The sequence below is a fragment of the Marmota monax genome, unplaced genomic scaffold (assembly GCF_021218885.2).
Source record: "Marmota monax isolate L192 unplaced genomic scaffold, Marmota_monax_Labrador192_F-V1.1 WCK01_AAM20220418_F8-fsc00021, whole genome shotgun sequence".
NCBI classification, from domain to species: Eukaryota; Metazoa; Chordata; class Mammalia; order Rodentia; family Sciuridae; genus Marmota; species Marmota monax.
This window is the reverse complement of record NW_026695228.1, coordinates 21,196,705-21,213,191: the sequence shown is the minus strand read 5'-3', so window position 1 is coordinate 21,213,191 and position 16,487 is coordinate 21,196,705. Positions and strand designations below refer to the sequence as shown.

Below are 16,487 nucleotides of genomic sequence, written 5' to 3'. Positions count from 1 at the left end.
GTCCGTCTTCGGTTCTGAGGCGAGATAAGGGCACACCCACCCTCCTGCTCGTGCCCAGGACCTTATCGGCGGTGCCAGGGCCTCCCGATTGCCACTTGGTGCGTGTCGCGGACCCGCACTAGGCTCGGGAATTCCGATGTGGGCGGCGGTGCGGCGCGGGGTGACCTGGCTGAGCAGCCAGTGCAGCGCCGGGGAGCGGGGACCCGGAACGCGGGGCGGGGCGGCGCGTGCGCACAAGGCCGCCGCGGGAAGTTGGAAATCGGCGGGCCGGGCAGCGGGGCCCGGGGACGCCCTGGATATGGGTGCCGCGGCCGACCTGGCTCAGCAGCTGAGGGCGGCGCTACAGGAGGAGGAGCCGCGGTGAGGGTGGGGCCCGGGTCGGATAGTGGGCAGGCCGGGTCGGGAGGGGGCCGCGGTCCACTCTGACCCTCTGTCAGCAGGGCAGTGGAGGAGCTGCTGCGCCGCGGCGCCGACCCTAACCTGGTGCTTACCGATGGCGCTGCCGCCATACACTTGGCGGCTGGAGCCCGACACCCGAAAGGCCTGTGCTGCCTCGGGGTCCTGCTACGCGGAGGAGGGGACCCCAACGCTCGGTAAGGCGAAGCCTGGGCTCAGTGCGGGGTGTCCCGAGAGGCGAGGCCTGGGAATCCTAGAGCGCACGCACCGCTGTCTGTCCCCCGGGGCTTGGTGTCCGAGGGTGGGGCTTGGGGATCTTAGGGCCCGAGGGCCCAGGCTTCAGTTCTCAGCGCCCGCGATCTAGGTCCTACTCCAGAGGTGAAGTCTCCAGTGACCTCTCTTGCGCTCTCGTCCCAGATCGGCCGAAGCGTTGACGCCATTGCATGTGGCCGCCGCCTGGGGCTGTCGCCGCGGCCTGGAGCTATTGCTGAGCCAAGGAGCCGACCCCGCGCTGCGTGACCAGGTGGGGGAACTCCTCAGAGAAGATGGGGCGAACCCAGAGGGAGAGGAGGAGAGGGGGAAGGTCCTCGGGCGCCCCCTGCTGACCGCGCTTCCGCAGGACGGACTCAGGCCCCTGGACCTAGCGGTGCAACAGCGGCACCAAGACTGCGCACGCATCCTGTGCGAGCTGGACTCTCCGACCGCAGCCCGGGCAGAGGCCCAGGAGCCAGAGTCAGAGCCGGAGCCTGGCAGTGAGTCGGGCCTGCGCGGCCGCGTGGTGCTTGCAGTGCCTCCCTCTGGCATCCACAGTCTCCCGCTGCTTCCCTGGTCCCCAGCTGTTTTTGATGGTCTTCGGCACTACTGCCACCTGCTGGTTCTGACTCTCGTGGCCACCGTCTAGCTAGCTCCCTCTGCTTCCAACTTCCCTTCTCCTCCAGACTCTGATCTCCTCTTTCTGTCTGATCTGAATCTATTTCTGTCTCTCGCTCCCTCTCTTATCTCAGGCCCAGGTGTCTCTGCACCAACTGATGTGACACTGGACTCCACAGCACTCCAAGCCCCGCTGAGCAGAGCTGCCAGAGGGGCCGTGGGCCTGGAGTCTGGCCCAGGATCCCCCAACCTCCCTGACGCCCTTGAGTTTGCAGATAAGGATGGGGACTCAGAGGCCCCCCTCGGGTGCTGGGACTGCTCCTCGGAGGTCTCCTTTGTCACTGCAGTTGAGGTTTCTGGAGATGAGGACCCGGCCCTGGACACTTCTCCCTGGGTCAGGTCATTGCCCCAGACCACTCGGGGACTGCCTGATCTCCATCCTATTCAGACAATACCGAGACCTGGAAGTGCCCCACAGCTGGTGCGTCAAGGCCATCTGGTGATCAGGGAGGCAGAGCTGAGCACCTGTCTGCAGGCCCTGAGCCTGACCTGTCCCCATACAGCAAGCTGCCCGCCTTCTCCCTCCTCAGCCTCCCTCCTGGATGGGAGCTCAGCCCGTAGCCCTCCACAGGAACAGCCACCTGGACCCCCCAACCTGAGCGATGATCAGACGTTCCTTGGTAGGGACGAGGTTGCCCTCTGGCTGACAGAGGATGAGCTGAGCTCCACAGAGGGCAGGGACCCTGTCCCCTCTTGCCAGCACCTGCCAGTCCCTGCGAAATTTGACCCGGAGCTGCCGCAGGCACATCAAATGCTTGACAAGAGCCCTGGCCTCGTCGCGCCTTTCACCTGGCACCCCTACCGTCAACAGCCCGAAGAAGCCCGGGCCACCCCTGGTTAGTGTCTCCTGGACATCCAGAATCCTAGGAGCCTCCAGGAATCCCCGGAGACCCCAGCTCTCAGTCCTACCCCTCATCAGCTCTGAGAATCACCTCTTCCTCCATCTCCCCTGACTTATTTTCCTCTCCCAGGCCCAGATTTTTCAGGGTACAGCCCAGAACTGGCCAAGGCCCTACGGACAGGCCATATTCCAGATGCTCAGTCTGATGAAGATGCACTTGCCCAGCAGTTTGAGCGACCAGATCCCACGAAGAGGTGGCGGGAGGGGGTTGTAAAGTCCAGCTTCACATATCTGCTGCTAGACCCCAGGTACTTGGTGCAGGAAAGACCCAGAGATGGAAACTAGAAAATTTGGGGAGTGATTTGTATTTGCTGTGTATTCTTAAGAAAGGGACCAGCCCTCTCTGATCATCAGTTTCTTCATAAAAAAATGATTGAACCCAACTTTAAACAATTGAGTATCCTTGGGGAGCAGCCACCCTTCCCTGGTCTTATAAAATGGAGGTCGATGGATGTGGGTTCAAGTTGCTCTGTGACTTCGGGTAGTGGCAATGTCATTTTTCCTTCTCTGAGGGTCCCCCTCTATCCAGGGAGACTCAGGATCTGCCAGCCCGAGCCTTCTCACTGACCCAAGCCGAGTGCTTTCAGACTTTTGTTCGTGCCATCTTCTATGTGGGCAAGGGGATACGTGCCCGACCAGATGCCCACCTCTGGGAGGCCCTTGGCTACCGTGGACGGCCAAGAAAACAGGTATCAGGCCGCATTGATCATATAGCACTTTGGTATCCTTTACTTGAGTTGGGGTGCTTGCTGGGAATGGCCACCTGTAGGTCCCAAAGCTCCTTCCCTCTGCCGGGTCGAGGGTCCCTCTACTTCCCGCCCCTCGTCCTGCCTTATCTTTACTCCTCTGCTCAAGAGCAGTGAGCGCACTCCTCTCTGTGTCCCCGGAAGCCCTGCTGTTCCCATCCGGGGCCCTGGAGGGGCCTGTATCCCAAGCGTTTGCTCAGAAGTTTCCTGAAACTAAAACCTAAAAAATAGACAAAGGAAAGAGAAAACAGGCCTGAGGTCAAGGATGAAGGTCCAGCCGGGGGAGCCAGCCAGGGACAGGCAACCTCTGACGCTGCCCTGGCCCTCCAGGCATGCCCCAAGGTGCGCCAGATCTTGGACATCTGGGACAGTGGCCGCGGTGTCATCTCCCTGCATTGCTTCCAACACGTGGTGGCTGTGGAGGCTTACACTCGGGAGGCATGTCTTGTGGATGCTCTAGGTGGGTACCTAAGATGTAGGGCTGGGGAAGGGCATTTGATTGACAGATTCCCTCACCTCTTCCCTTTCAGGGTTGTTCATTCATTTATTCAGTGAATAAGCAATTATTGAGCACCAACCCTGTACCTGAATTTGCATGAATTTTGCTCCCTTTGTTTATCCTTATTTGAGGGCAACCCATTTTGGGTTTGCTGTCATATATTTCTGGTGGAGGGGTACCCTGAAGCCATCCCTCTGACCCCATTTTCTAATTTCTCTAGGAATCCAGAAACTGACCAACCAGAAACAAGGGCACTACTACGGAGTGGTGGCAGACTGGCCCCACCATCGGCGCCAGCGCTTAGGGGTGCATCTGCTACACCGTGCCCTCCTTGTCTTTTTGGCCGAGGGCCAGCGAGAGCTGTGGCCTCAGGACATCCAGGCCCGTGGCTGAGGCTGGGGATTGGCTGTCCAGTTTGGGTGGACATCAGGGTATTTGGGTATACCAGCTGCTCCAAGCTGACAGCACGGCCACCTCTGGCTTCAGACGGCAGGATGTGTAAGAGTGTGTGCGTGTGGTGCATGCGTGTGTGGTGCGTGCGTGTGTGCATGTGTAGGGAGCCCCAGGGTCGGTCCCTCTGTCAGGCTGAGGGAGAACTATGGGAGGGATGCGCTGCTGGGGAGCCACTGTGCTCCCTGTCATGGAGGAAGACCAGTGAGGAGCCACAGGGTGCTCTGGAACACAGTGGGGCTTGGGCAGTTTGGTCCTATCTGTGGACAGAGTCCACCTTTAATCTCCAGACCGGCGACCCATATAACGGGACGGCTAATGACCGTCTCAGCTACACGCAGGGCATCTGTTCAGCTCCAGAGCCAGGTTTGCTACTTCCGGGCTGTGGGACCTCCGGCCAGTGGTTTTTCCGTCTGACTCTCAGTTTCCTCAATTACAATGAGGGCAGTTGAGGTCCTGCCTCGGGATCATTGTAGGGACTCAATGGGGGTCATGTGAACAGTGTGTGACAGCCTAGCACTGAGCCCAGGTGGCACATCTCCAACGGAGGGAAGTCGGGGGGCTGTGGCAGTGAGGTGTGGGCAGGCCCAGGAGGTCTTCCAGGTGTCTAGTGAGAAGCTGGTCCTCAGGGTGGCTGCGCCACCCCAGCCTCCTCGCCCAGACTCATTTCTTCCACTGTACAGGGAATTACTAACCCGATTCCTCAGGGATGCTGTGACTACACATCATTTACATGTGCAGAGGGCTTCAGTAAATGCCAAACTGCCATCCTGGTGACTTGTTGCTGCTGTGTTGTCAGAGATATGGTTTTGAGGGCCTATGTAGGGGTGGTTTTAAGTTTCTGAGAAAGTTTCTTCTTTAGAAGGTTCAGTGGGTTAGGTTTATGGGGAGATCTGCTGCCTCATTGGCTACCCACCTGCCCATCATCACAACTCAGCCAACGAGGTCCTGCAGGGGCGGACTGTACCTGGGCAGAGGTTCCGCCTACTTGGGATTGTCCCCTAGGCTGCTCTTATAATTAAGGGCCCGGCCTGTGGAGTGTGCCTGGGTCCTGCCGCCTATATCCGAACTGGAGAAATCTCTTTTAGAGTTTCCCTTTCTTTCTGTGTAAAACAGAGGACTCCCAGCCCGTGGTGGTGTTGCATGCCTGCAATCCCAGGAGGCCGAGGCAGGAGGATGCCTGCCTCAGCAGCTTATCGAGGCCCCGTCTCAAAAAATAGAAAGGGATGGGGACGGAGCTCAGTGGTTAAGCACCCCTGGGTTCAATCCCGGGTACCAAAAACAAAAGGAAAACCACAGTCAGCACTCCCAGACCCCAGAGCTGATAAAGCCACAGCAATTCCGACAATGGGCTGTCACCCTGCAGTGCACAAGCAGGTCGCTGGAAAAGAATCCAAAGACCCCAGAGAGTGGGAATTTCTCTACCAGGCTTTCTCAGTCTCGGCCCTAATGACATTTGGGGCTGGGTTACTCAGCCACAGGGCTGCTCTGTACCTCGTTGCCTGTTGAGCAGCAGCCCTCGACTGAACCCACTAGATGCCAGTAGCCACCCCCCCACCCCTGTCACCTCCAGTGTGGCTGTTGAAAGGTCTCCAGAATTTGACAGTGGACACAACTGCCCCAGGTGAGAACCCCAAGTCTAGACCGAAGTTGGGTTCACAAACTAGTGGGGAAAACCGAGGAGACAGTTCCCTCCTCCCACCGGTCACATGAAGCACAGAGAGACCTAGACTTGCTCTCGAATACAGTTTAGAATGCGAACAGTAAAGGGTTTGGGGTTGGGAAGCATGAGGATTCAACAGCTGAGTGCCAGACACTCAAAACAGGACCTGGTATTGAGTGGTACAGTGGGTGCTCAATTATTGCAGCTATAATCTCCTGCGGTGTCCATTGATCCTCACTCAATCTCGGCTGGACCTCCTCTTCCATTTCCAGGGCAAGGAGCGCACCCCTTGATAACTGCCTGGCACTCCAGCAATACTGGCCAAGCGGCCTCTGGAAAGCAGGGTGTGCGCATGTTCAGGAAGTCAGCCTGGAGTCCCTGATGCTCTCAAGGTCACCCCCGAGGGGAGGCGCCTCAGGCCAGGCTGCAGATGGGAAAGCAGACTGGGGTAGCGGGGCAAAGAAAGCCCTGCCCTAAGGTCATCCAACACAAGTCCGAGACTCCGATTGTCACTTCTTTTTATTGAGTTACAAGTTGAGATGTGCAGGTTTGGTGGCGCCAGCCCCTCTCCCAATCCCTCCCCCCTTGGGCAACAACAGCTCCCAGCGCCAAGGAATGAGGAGTGGGGTGGGGTCTCGGGCAAAGGGACCGGACCCACGAGGGTCCCTGCGGGGCTTGTGGGTCCCAGGATCAAGCACGGCTGACACGGAAGACAGAGCGGGGTGGGGGACCTGCCTCGGTGTGGCGTTGGGGAGGGGAAGAGGGCTTCTGTACAAGGTCATCCTCCGCGTGGGCCCTGGCCGCGGCCCGAAACACGGATGGGCTCCCAAGCAGAGAGCGGAAGGGTCTCCCGGCTCCCTCCGATGCCACGCCCCGCCCAGCCGGCCTGGGGGCGTCTCCCTGACTGACCCCGCCCACCGGAGCGAACAGCCCGCCCAGGTGGTCCGCGCTGCGGACCGGCGCAGGCTCTGGCTCTTCCTGCGGCTCTGCTCGCCAAGCGATGCCCCGCCGGCCCGGCGGCTACTTCTTCTCCTCTGGAGGCGCGGGCTGAGGCTCGGGCAGAGCCTTGGGCGAGGGTTCCGGCTCCCAGAGCAGGAACTCGTGGAGCAGCGTGTTGACCGTCTCTGGGCACTCCAGCATCACCATGTGGCTGCCTTCGTCGATAAGCTTCAGGAAGGCCAGGAGCAGGATCTGCAGGGATGCGGGGCTCAGGATGGGGGCGGTGAGGGGCCAGCTGCCCTGGGACTTCCCACCTCCATGCATGGCCCACACCAGGAAGTCCCTCCTGCAGTCTACCCTTCAACCCTTTAGTTCCACTCCAGGGGGAACTGGAGGATGGCCTGTCACCCTGTGGGAGCCCAACCAGATATTCATTCATTAAGTGCCTATGGTATGACCAGGGGAGGATTTCTCAGTCTTAGCAGTCTGACATCTGGGGCTGGATCATTCTTTGCTGCGGAGTGCATGGTAGATGATACGCAGTTCCCTGTCTCCACCCACCAGATGGCCGGAGTCCGCCCTCCCCTCTCCAGTCTGGAAATGGTCTCCAGACATTTCAAGTGTGACCTGGAGGCAAGGATCCTCCCTGGTTAAGAACCGCCCAGTTCAGAGCTATCCTAAGTACTAAGGGTTCCAGTATCTTTTCTTTGGAACCTCTAAAGACCCACTGCCTCACCCCTTTCCCCAAAATTATATAAGCAACATTGATCTCCTCTACAAATCCTCTGCCGTGAAGTCTGCTTACTGCAGGGGGAATGGGGCATAATTGTTACCTGTCTGGGGAGCCATTTTCTAGGTTCTGCCTTTGACTCTAGATCTGATGCTCCCAAGTCCTTGGGGTCAGAACACATGCCAGAGCCCAGCCCATACACAGACAGAGCCACCTAGAAACTACACCCTGGCCCGAAGCCACGCCCACATGGGGGCCACGCCCCCGGGGCTGTGCACAGCCGGTTTCCAGGGGTGGCGGCCCTGGTACCCTGCTCCTACCTCCGCCATGCGCTGGTCTTCCTCCACTGGCACAAACTTGTCGTGCATGCCGTGGACAAGCAGGACAGGCACCGTGAGCTCAGCGTGGTAGACTTCGTCGCCCTCGGGCCAGTACTGGCCGCTCATCATGGCCCTTAGCACGAAGGACGACACGTTGAACGCGTTGCCTTCCTTCAGCAGCTGCTTCTCTTTGGCTCCTTGGCGGGCAAAGCCGGCCCTGGTGGTGGGGAGACACCGTCTGAACCCCTGGCCAGCCGGCCCTCCACAGGGTGTCCCCCATACCAGACCCAGCTGTTTAGCCTCCCTCCCCCCAACTCTGAGAGATGCCAGGGTCTGCCAGAGCCAAGAGCAGTGTCTCTAGGATGGGGACACTCACTTGAGGAAGCTCCAGGCCAGGCAGGGCGACAAGCAATGCAGGACACACGTGGGCATATTGAAGATGGAGCAGATGCTGGGCTCCAGGGCGGTGGGGCCCCCGCCATTGATCATGATCACCTTGTGCACCAGGTCAGGGTACTCATGTGCCAGGAATGTGCAGAAGGACACCCTGCCCGGGCATGGAAGAGCAGTGGTCAGCAGAATCCAGTCACTAAGGGGGTAATGCCCTCTCTGCACCCCAGGGGCAGGCCCCTGAATCCCAAGACTCTTTCCCCTGGAGGCACGGGCACCTGCAGGATGGGGGGATGCCCCAGGATTACCAGATTGAGTTCTGAGGATTTTCCATTTTATTTTATATACACACATATACATTTCTTCTCCTTTTTCTTCTTCTTCTTCTTTTTTTTTTTTTTTCCAGCACTGGGGATGGAACCCAGGGTCTTGCACATGCTAGGCTCTGCCACTCAATTATCATCATCATCATTATTATTATTATTTGGTACTGGAGATTGAACCCAGCAGTGCTAACCACAGAGCCACATCCCCAGCCCTTTTTTGTATTTTATTTAGAGACAGAGTCTTGCTAAGTTTCTTAGGGCCTCATTAAGTTGCTGAGGCTGGCTTTGAACTCACGATCCTCTTGCCTCAGCCTCCTTAGCTGCTGGGATGACAGTCCTGCGCAACCACACTCAGTACCCAGCCCAAGTTCTTAGTCACCATGACTCCCAAAGGGATAAGAATTACTGATTATCAAGTGTTAGAAAAGGAATCCGACTACACAAACACGGGTGGATGCCCAGAGGAGGAGTAACCTTTCTCTTTGAGGACTTCTCCCGTGGCCTCTGGGTAACACACATTCTCCTGCCTAATGCCAGGTAGAAGGGCCTAGAGAGCCTCCAAACCTAGCTCCTCAGTGTCTTTATAGCAAGATATAGCCTGTGGGCTGGTCTCTTGTTTTTGTAAATCAAATTTATGATTTCAAAGATTTATAAAAAAAAAATTCATGGTGCTGAGGTTTGAAACTCATGCGCTAGGCACCCATCTATGGTAGTTTTTGTGAGTGTTCTCCCACTGAACCCCAGCCCCAGCCAGATTGGTAAAATTTTTTGTTTGTTTGTTTTATTGATACCAGGGATTGAACCCAGGGCATTTTTACCACTGAGCTATATCCCCAGCCCTTTTTATTTTTTCATTTTGAGGCAAGGTCTCATGAAGTTGCTGAGACTAGCCTTGAACCCATGATCCTCCTGCCTGAGCCTCCCAAGTCACTGGGATTACAGGTGTGTGCCGCAGTACCCAGCAGATTTGTAAAATATTTTGTTAATCAAATTTTACTGGAACATAGTCATGCCTGGCTGCTTTTGCACTGCAACTGCGGAGGTGTGACGTCCCAACAGAGACAAATAAAAATCAAAAATATTTACCACTGGGCCTTTTTAGAAAAAGTTTTCTGGGGAGGGGAGGCTGAGGCAGGAGGATCACAAATTCAAGACCAGCCTGGGCAACTAAGCAAGACCCTGGAAAATAAATAAATAAATAATGAATAAATAAATAAGTTAATTAATTAATTTTACAGTGGTAGAATACTTCCCTCAAATGTGTGAAACCCTGCATCCCATTCCTAGAACTTTAAAACAATGACAAAAAACGAAAGAAAGAAGAAAAAAAAAAAAAAGAAAATACAGCAGCAGCTTGCTGATTCCTGATAGAAAAAAAAATAGACAAACAGGAGGAAGGTGGACATTGTGCTTATGATTCACTGTGTGCCCTTAGGCAAGTTGCTTAACCTCTCTGAATTTCTGTCTGCAGTTCTATGAAATAGTAACTGTGATGACCTCAGAGCATTGTTATGAACTCACAGGAACTACCATAGATGGGTGCTCATTTAATTAGAGGAAACATTGTATCATGAGCATCAACTTTTTGAGATGTTATCATACAAACACATAAGAGTTATATACCTCTCCAGTTGGACACCTTTCTTCTGGATACTCATATAACTTATTTACTTTCGTGTCTAATTGCATGGGATATAATCTCTACAAGAGTGGTTCCCCACCAGGCTGCCTGACTCATCTGATCTTTCTTCCTGGGTAAAGGGGAGAACATGGCTCCTTGGCAGTGGTCAGAACCCCAGGGCTCAGAGTCTTCCATGAAGTGGGCTTTCAGTAAGCGCCAGATGGTATCCTCAGCCCTTCAGAGGAGAATGATTTACAGCAAGCTGTGCCTTTGTAAACAGGATTTAAGGGAATCCAATTAGCCCTTCCTGACCGCATGGGATCTCCAGAGCAGCCAGTGTTTGAAATTAGCCCAAGGCGGCATTCTGGGCTTCGAGCAATTCCGCCTACTTAGTGGACATCTGGCTAATCTGAAGACAGGTTAGATGGTCATGATCAACAACACTAAATGATGGTACTATGGCATTAGAGGCCAGGGATGCTGCCAAACATCTTATAGTCCCTCACCAAAAAGAACTACCTGGCTCAAATGTGAGTACTGGGATGAAGAAATCCTACTGTTAAAACAATGGGAGTGGGGGCTGGGGATGTAGCTCAGTTGTTAGAGTGCTTGCCTCGAATGCACAAGGCCCTGGGTTCAATCCCCAGCACCACACACACACACACACACACACACATAAATAAATAAATAAACAAACAAACAACAATGAGAGTGAGATAGAAGGCATAAGTTCAATTGTTCTGCAGCACAGTGGGGTGACCACAGTTCACAGTAATCTATGGAAATATATGTGTGTGTGTATATGCCTCATTGAGACACTAGGCAACTCAACGAGACTCTCTCTCTCTCTCTTTCTCTCTCTCTCTCTCTCTCTCTCTCTCTCTCTCTCTCTCTCTCTCCTTCCTTCCTTGCTTCCTTTCCCCCAGAGATGAGGTGTTGCTATTTGCCCAGGCTGGCCTCTAACTCCTAGGCTCAAGTGAACCTCCTGCCTCAGCCTCCTGATAGCTGGGACTACAGGTATGCTCTACCACACCTGGCTTGTTTTATGAATAACTAAAAAAGAGGAGCTTGAAGGTTCCAGTCACCAAGTAATGACAAGTAATGACAAGGAGATGGAAACATTCGTGATCCTGGGGCTAGGGCTGGGGCTCAGTGGTAGAGTGCTTGCTGCGCATGTGTGAAGCACTAGGTTCAATTCTCAGCACCACATATAAATAAATGAACAAAATAAAGGTCCATCAACATCTAAAAAATAATATTAAAAAAAACATTCTATTTGATCAGTACATACTGTATGCATCTATCAAACTATCATGCTGTGCCTCATAAATATGGACACATATTTCATGTTAATCAAAAAAATATATATAGGGGCTGGGATTGTGGCTCAGCAGTAGAGCTCACCTTGCACGGGCAGGACCCAGGTTCGATCCTCAGCACCACATAAAAATAAAGGCATTGTGTTGTGTCCATCTACATCATATATATATATATATATATATATATATATATATATATATATATATATATTTTAATTTTTAAAGAAGGAAATGTTAATTACCCTGATTTGATTACTGCACACTGCATACATGTATTGAATTATCACAGAGTACTCCATAAATTTGTACAATCAAAATAACAAAAACAATAAATGAGCCAGGCAAGGTCATACATGCTTGTAATCCCAGTGGCTTGGGAGGCTGAGACACGAGAATCAAGAGTTCAAAGCCAGCCTCAGCAACTTCGAGGCACTAGGTAACTCAATGAGACCCTGTCTCTAAAGAAAATACAAAATAGGGCTGGGGATGTGGCTCAGTGGTTGAGTGCCCCTGAGTTCAATCCCCAGTACCAAAATAAAAATAAAATATAAATAAATAAATACGGGCTGGGGCTGGGGCTCAGTGGTAGAGCGCTCGGCTAGCATGTGTGAGGCCCTGGGTTTAATCCTCAGCACCACACAAATAAATAAAAGAAAGGTACTGTGTCCATTTACAACTAAAACAATATATATTTTAAAAAATGAAAAAAACAATGTAAACAATAGCAGTAGTGGTGGGAATTCCTGTTTGCCTCCGATTTTGTTTTTATTTTTGTCTTTGGACAGGCTCTGCTATTTTGCCCAGGCGGGCCTTGAACTCCAGATCCTCCTGCCTCAGCTTCCCACAGGGCTGGGATTACAGGTGTGTGCAAATGTATGTGCAGCTGCTTTTCATGAAAAAAAAAAATTACTTTTTCTTTCTTTCTTCCTCCTTTCTTCCCAGTGCTGTGGATGGCATCCAGGGCCTCAGGCCTGCTGGGCAAGAGTTCTGCCACTGAGCCCCACCCCAGGCCAAATGAGAATTTTCAAGGAGGGAAATCGGCATTTGGTAACTGGGTATCCAGGCCGACCCACAGCCCCATCCCACGCCAGGGGTCGCTTACCCATAGGAATGTCCAATGAGCACGTTTCGCTTCTTTGCATAGCGCTTGAAGATGGCTCGCATGTCCTCAGCCAGAGCATAGAAGGTGTAGGCTGCAGCTACCTGAGGCGCAGAGCTGGCCCCGTGGCCAGCCAGGTCAGGTGCCACCACCTCATAGCCTAGCCGCACAAAGAAGTCCAGTTGCTCCTTCCAGATGGCCAGGGAGCCACCGACACCATGGATGAAAAACAGTACCACGTCTGCCTGGGCGCCCTTGCAGCTAGTGATGCGCTTCTCACAGTCAATGTGGATGGTCCTCTTCGGGCGTCTGGCTCGCCGCCTCCGCCCGCCGCTGCCACTACCCGCGCTGCCAGGGTTCGAGCGGCCATCGCTGCCTGCCGGATCGGCCAGCTCTACCTCCAGGGCGGCCGGTGGCTCCCCAGAGCCATTCTGCCCATGCAGGAGGTCAGCTCTCGGCGCCCGGCCCAGGTTCTCCACCAGCAAGCGCCCGCTGCGGTACACAGTGATCCGGCGCTGGCAGCGGACCAAGCCGGACCTGTCCCCCTGGGCAGCATCCAGAGGCGGTGGTGGAGGTGGAGTGGGAGCAAGGGCGGGTCCAGCGTGCTTCACCCGCAGCACACGGCCAGGTTTGACCTCCACAAAGGTGTAGCCATCGCTGGACTCGACGCTTTCCAGGGGCCCCACAGCGTTAGGGGGCGTGCCCAGTAGGCAGCAGAAGAAACCGTCGGTCACCCCGGTCAGCATGGTGTGTCCTGTGAGCGGGAGCCAGATCAGGGGCCATCTAAGGGGGAGCCCTCCTACCCAGGTAAACCAGACTGGGAGTCCCCTTCTAAGGTCCCTTGTGAGGGCAGGGTCACAAGCCGGCCTGCTTGGTGGTTGGCTAACTTCCAGGGCCTGGCTAGTGATTCATCCCTGGGGAGTCCATAGGGAAGGCGCTGAAGTCTGGTGTGGGGACTTCCCAGAGAAGGGGACATTGTGGTAAATGTGGCCCAGCCCTGAGGACACCCCTACCACCACCACCTCCAGTTTATACCAGTGAGGGCCCTAAAGCCATTCATTATTCATTCATTTATGCACATGTACTTTATATTAGCTCACATATCCTGAGGGCTCCTGGGATAGTTTATTATTATTATTTTTTAAATAGATATATTTAGTTGTTGATGGATCTTTATTTATTGGCTTATTTATATGTGGTGCTGGGAATCGAACACAGTGGCTCACAGGTACAAGGCAAGCACTCTACTGCTGAGCTACAATTCCAGCCCCATCCTGGGGTATTTTAAAGGGTGCAAATCCCCAGGGAGGCCACCTCCCAGGTCTCTGGCTCTGAATCTGACCACCAAAAGATGAGGCCCTCAGAAAGGGGACTGTGGACTGAGCCCCAGAAGCCCTTAGCTCTCCAAGACAGGGCTGAGTTGGGCCTGTCTCAAAGAGCAGCAAGCTGAGGGCCATACACACTGGGAGGACACTGCTCTGTATCCCCTGCTTAGTACCCTGGGATGGGGACGGGAGCATCACACAAGTCCCCAGGGGTGGTGATGAGGATGGGACCTAGTTGGGGGCCTCCAGCCCTCCATCCAGCTCCCAAGGCCACCTCCCCCCACCCCGTGTCCATAGCAACCACAGGCGGTTACATAACTCAAGGGGATACCCGCGCAGCGCACCCCCATTGTCTAAGGCCTGGAGATGGAACCAGCCCACTCTCTCTCCCCAGCCCGGGGGCCGCCGGGGTAACACACGCTGAAGATGGGCCCGCGACGGCCCGGGATCTACTGGAAGGGAGGCAGGCAGCGCTCTCGGCCTCGAGGGGGGCCCTGAACCCGATTAAGGAAGACGGCTCAAATGCGCCGCACCAGCCCCCCTTCCCAGAGCCGGGCCCGGTCTCCGGGGTGCCCGTCATCCCTGTGGCGAGGTCGAGGCCACTGGGGCTCCGTGGCTTCCTAGGAGCCCGAACGCGGGCTTTGTGGACACCCCCTTAGGAAGTGGAGGCCCCCCGAAACCTCGATGACCCCCTCAGGCGTCCGCTCCCAGCTCACCTCATCGAGGGCTCCGGGGCGGGGCGGAGGGGTCCCGGGCAGAGAAGCCAGCGTCCGCCTGCGGGTGTCGTTTACATGGTGGCGCGGGGTCGGCCCGGCGCGTCTACGCCGGCGAGCGCGGGCCTGGGGCGGTCAGCGCAGGGGCATCCCGCGACCGCCCACCAAGCCGGCCATTTAAGCCCCTCCCCCAAGAGGGCGGGGCCTTCAGCAGACGGGCGGGAACTTCGCCCTATCGTAACTGCGAACTGACCTGGCCTAGATAGACGTCCAATCAGAGACTAAAATTCTGAGATGGGGCGGGCTCTGGGTCAACGGCCCCGCCCCTTTTAGGGGCTCTCGGAGGTCGTGCAAGGGATTGGGCCTAGCCCGGGAGGGAGAAGGGCCTAGAGCCTCAAGTCTGCGGGACTCCTGGGACTAGGCAGTCGAAGTCCTTTCTCAGAGAAGGGGTCTCTCCAGCCAGCTCCTGCCTCCGACTTGCCCTGTCCCCTCCAGAAGGAGCTCCCATGTCCCTCTCTGTGTTGACCTTTCGATTCTAGAAACAGAGACTCCCTGATCTTTGCAATTTCATGTGGGGAGACTGAGGCTCACGAAGAACACACGTCAGGAGGAAAGCCAGGTTGGGATTTGAACCCAAGCCTGTGTGATTCCAAATCCTGGGAACTGTTAAAAACAGAAAATTTGGAGTCTTGAGTAATTAAGGAATTGGGATTTCACTATCAGCCAATTTAACCAATGACTGCAGATGGAACTGAGAAGGGACTGGTGGCAAGAGATAGACACCCCAGTTCCATGGTCAAGGCTGAGGCAAGATAGTCCACCAGGAGAGCCTGGATTCAGAGAACCCAGGGCTCAGGTTTAGCCTCTGCCCTTTGCTGATGTGTGACCTTGGACAAGTCATTTCCCTGAGCTTTCATTCACCTCTATATGATATTATTCTCATGAGTTTGCTATGCAGGTAAGTGATTCATCATGTGCTTTGCATGTGGAGTAAGTGCTCAATACATTCTTGGCATTATTATTATAGTGGTGGTGATTTGTTAAATGGGCTTCAGAGGACAAGGGGTTAATTGCTTCTTCCTGCTTGCCAGTCCTCACCCCCTGGAATCTGCTGTCAGAGAGCTGAATTAGCTGCAGCCACCCACGCTTGCCCACTCAGGACTCTCCTGGGAGGCTACACAGTTTATTCATTCAGCAAATGGTTCCCACAGTGTGTCGTGTCCCACCCACTGTCCCAAGCTGGGAGACTCTGTCTCAGGTCTGCTCAAGCCTGGCTCCTGAGAGGCCCCAGAGCTACGGGAGAGCCCTACTGGATCAGGGTTAGGCCACAGAGAAGGGACAGGGTTAGAAGAATTTTTTTCCAATAAGACATCTCTGTTTCATCCCTCCCCCCATACCAAGGATTGAACTCAGGGGCACTCAACCGCTGAGCCACATCCCCAGCCCTTTTTTGTATTTTATTTAGAGACAGGGTCTCACTGAGTTGCTTAGTGCCTTGCTAAATTGCTGAGGCTGGCTTTGAACTCGAAATCCTCCTGCCTCAGCCTCCCCAGCCGCTGTGATTATAGGATTACAGCTGTTTACCACTGCACCCGGCCCTTTTGTGTGTGTGTTTGTGTGTGTGTGTGTGTGTGTGTACTGGGGATTGAACCAGTATCAAAACTGAGCCGCATCCCCAGCCTTTTTATATTTAACTTATATTTTATTTAGAGACAGGGTCTCACTAAGTTGCTGAGACTGGCTTTGAACTTGCAATCCTTCTGACTCAGCTTCCAGAGCCACTGGCCTCCACAGTTTTTATTGGTGCATGGTAGTTGTACATAATGATGGAACTTGTTGTTACATATTCCTACAAGTACACAATGTAACTATAATTTGACCAATATCACTCCCCAGCGGTTTCCCTCTCCCTTGCTGTCTCTCACCTCTTGGCCCCTTTCCTCTACTGATCTAGAAGAGGAATTTTAAAGGGTGGACACGGACCAGGTAGAGAGGAAGGTGTGGCTGCGATTTAGGCTGTGTGCGGAGAAGGTTTTGCGTGCTGAAGGGCCATGATATTTTCCCTGGGACAATGGAGAGCGAAGGAGGGTGTGTGAGCATGTGAAGGATTCAGATCTGGG

At 54.4% G+C, this 16,487-nt stretch overlaps 2 protein-coding genes across 2 annotated transcripts; one reads left to right on the top strand and one right to left on the bottom strand.

Annotated features, from left to right (window-relative positions):
• Positions 1–136: 136 nt before the first annotated feature.
• On the top strand, positions 137–4,695 carry Ankle1 (ankyrin repeat and LEM domain containing 1). Its single transcript, XM_058576573.1, has 9 exons — positions 137–360; positions 429–593; positions 814–919; positions 1,016–1,148; positions 1,401–2,162; positions 2,298–2,475; positions 2,757–2,916; positions 3,304–3,433; positions 3,693–4,695. Exons 1-9 carry the CDS (start codon positions 137–139, stop codon positions 3,863–3,865), a joined length of 2,031 nt encoding a protein of 676 aa, XP_058432556.1. The 3' UTR covers positions 3,866–4,695.
• A 1,391-nt stretch (positions 4,696–6,086) lies between these two features.
• Positions 6,087–14,557, bottom strand: Abhd8 (abhydrolase domain containing 8). The gene is made up of 5 exons (XM_046436960.2): positions 14,371–14,557; positions 12,333–13,083; positions 7,951–8,121; positions 7,575–7,791; positions 6,087–6,776 (listed from the first exon to the last, which is right to left on the bottom strand). Exons 2-5 carry the CDS (start codon positions 13,073–13,075, stop codon positions 6,606–6,608), a joined length of 1,302 nt encoding a protein of 433 aa, XP_046292916.1. The 5' UTR covers positions 13,076–13,083; positions 14,371–14,557; the 3' UTR covers positions 6,087–6,605.
• Positions 14,558–16,487: the final 1,930 nt, after the last annotated feature.